Below are 1,619 nucleotides of genomic sequence, written 5' to 3'. Positions count from 1 at the left end.
CTCACGGTCTGCCTTATCACACTGATGTTCGTTGGTTAAGCCGGGGAATTGTGCTGAAGCGCTTTTATGAATTAAGAAGTGGAATACAAAGTTTCATGCATAACAAAGGAAGAAATGTCCAGGAACTGAAAGACTATGATTGGCTTCAAGATTTAGCCTTCATGGTAGATATGACAGAACACTTGAATTTGCTCAATACAAGACTGCAAGGTCGCAATAAATTGGTGACAGACATGCATGAGTCCATTCGTGCTTTTGAGGTGAAGCTCAAACTTTTTGAACGTCAACTAGCAGCGAATAATGCTGCACACTTTCCTACACTGAAATCATTGCAAAGCACACCTGAGTTTCGTGGAATTATCAGCAGAGAAAAGTACTGCAACATGATTTCCAAGTTACTGAACGAATTTGGAGAAAGATTTGCAGACTTAAAGAACCTTGAGAGTGATTTCTCGATCTTTCGAAATCCTTTCGCTGCAAATCCTGATGAGACACCAGAGGATATTCAGTTAGAACTAATTGATCTTCAGTGCGATTCTGCGTTGAAGGAAAAGTTCTCAAGTGTTGATATTGGTACATTCTATCAATATGTTGGGCCAAGATATCCTCGAATCAAATGTTTGGCATCAAAGATTATGTCAATGTTCGGCAGTACCTATGTCTGTGAGCAACTCTTCTCACTGATGAACTTGAACAAGTCTGGACTCAGGTCTCGGCTCACTAATGAACACCTCAACTCAACACTGAAAGTAGCCATTGCTCAGTCTCTGGCGCCAAACATAGACGAACTTGTACAGACCAAGAGGTGCCAAGTTTCTGGGAGCAGCACGACCAGGAATTAAGGTAAATGATGCTTCCTTTTCTTTACTGGTTTATCTTTTGGTTACGTGTGTGCAAACGCGAGTGAAGGTAGAATATATTATTATTATTATTATTATTATTATTATTATTATTATTATTATTATTATTATTATTATTATTATTATTATATTACCTATTATTATTATTATTATTATTATTATTATTATTATTATTATTATTATTATTATTATATAATTACCTATTATTATTATTATTATTATTATTATTATTGTTATCATTATTATTATTATTATTATTATTATTATTATTATTATTATTATTATTATTATTATTATTAATATTATTATGGTCATACGTGATTATCTGGCCCGCACATTGAATGTGAAGGTGAAATCTGGCCCCTTGGGATAAATGAGTTTGACACCCCTGCCTTAAGCTGACCCTTCACGATCAATATTATTGTGCAATATTATTGACATTGAAGGGGCGGTATTGAAGAATGACACAATATACTGAAGACATCAAAAAGAGTTTGATATTTTATTGCGCAATAAAAATGAGTCAATATATTGTGTCAATGATATAGGTCGTGTAGGGTCCACTTTTCAGGGTCGAAGAAGTAAAAACTTCGAAGGAATTTTTTGCAGGAAGGCATGAAAATAGATGAAATGAGATGCCCCAATCACCTGGAGGAAAGTTATTCGCTAGCAAACGCACACAACCGAGGATTTGAGGTACATTATTTATCTAGATGTCTTTCAAAAGTATCTAAGGTATTACAGTCTATCACGTCTCGA

The 1,619-nt window shown here is 34.5% G+C and overlaps 1 protein-coding gene across 1 annotated transcript; it reads left to right on the top strand.

The window, feature by feature from the left end:
* Window positions 1-233: 233 nt before the first annotated feature.
* Window positions 234-842, top strand: LOC135097670 (general transcription factor II-I repeat domain-containing protein 2A-like). Its single transcript, XM_063999618.1, has one exon. The coding sequence runs from the start codon at window positions 234-236 to the stop codon at window positions 840-842; it is 609 nt and encodes a 202-aa protein (XP_063855688.1).
* The last annotated feature ends 777 nt before the right edge of the window (window positions 843-1,619 follow it).

This window comes from Scylla paramamosain, unplaced genomic scaffold (assembly GCF_035594125.1).
Source record: "Scylla paramamosain isolate STU-SP2022 unplaced genomic scaffold, ASM3559412v1 Contig28, whole genome shotgun sequence".
NCBI classification, from domain to species: domain Eukaryota; kingdom Metazoa; phylum Arthropoda; class Malacostraca; order Decapoda; family Portunidae; genus Scylla; species Scylla paramamosain.
This window is presented reverse-complemented; position numbering and strand designations above follow the sequence as displayed.

Bases quoted from the DNA above. Each gene is read 5' to 3' on its own strand.
- LOC135097670 (XM_063999618.1), top strand. From the start codon at position 234: ATGCATGAGTCCATTCGTGCTTTTGAGGTGAAGCTCAAACTTTTTGAA.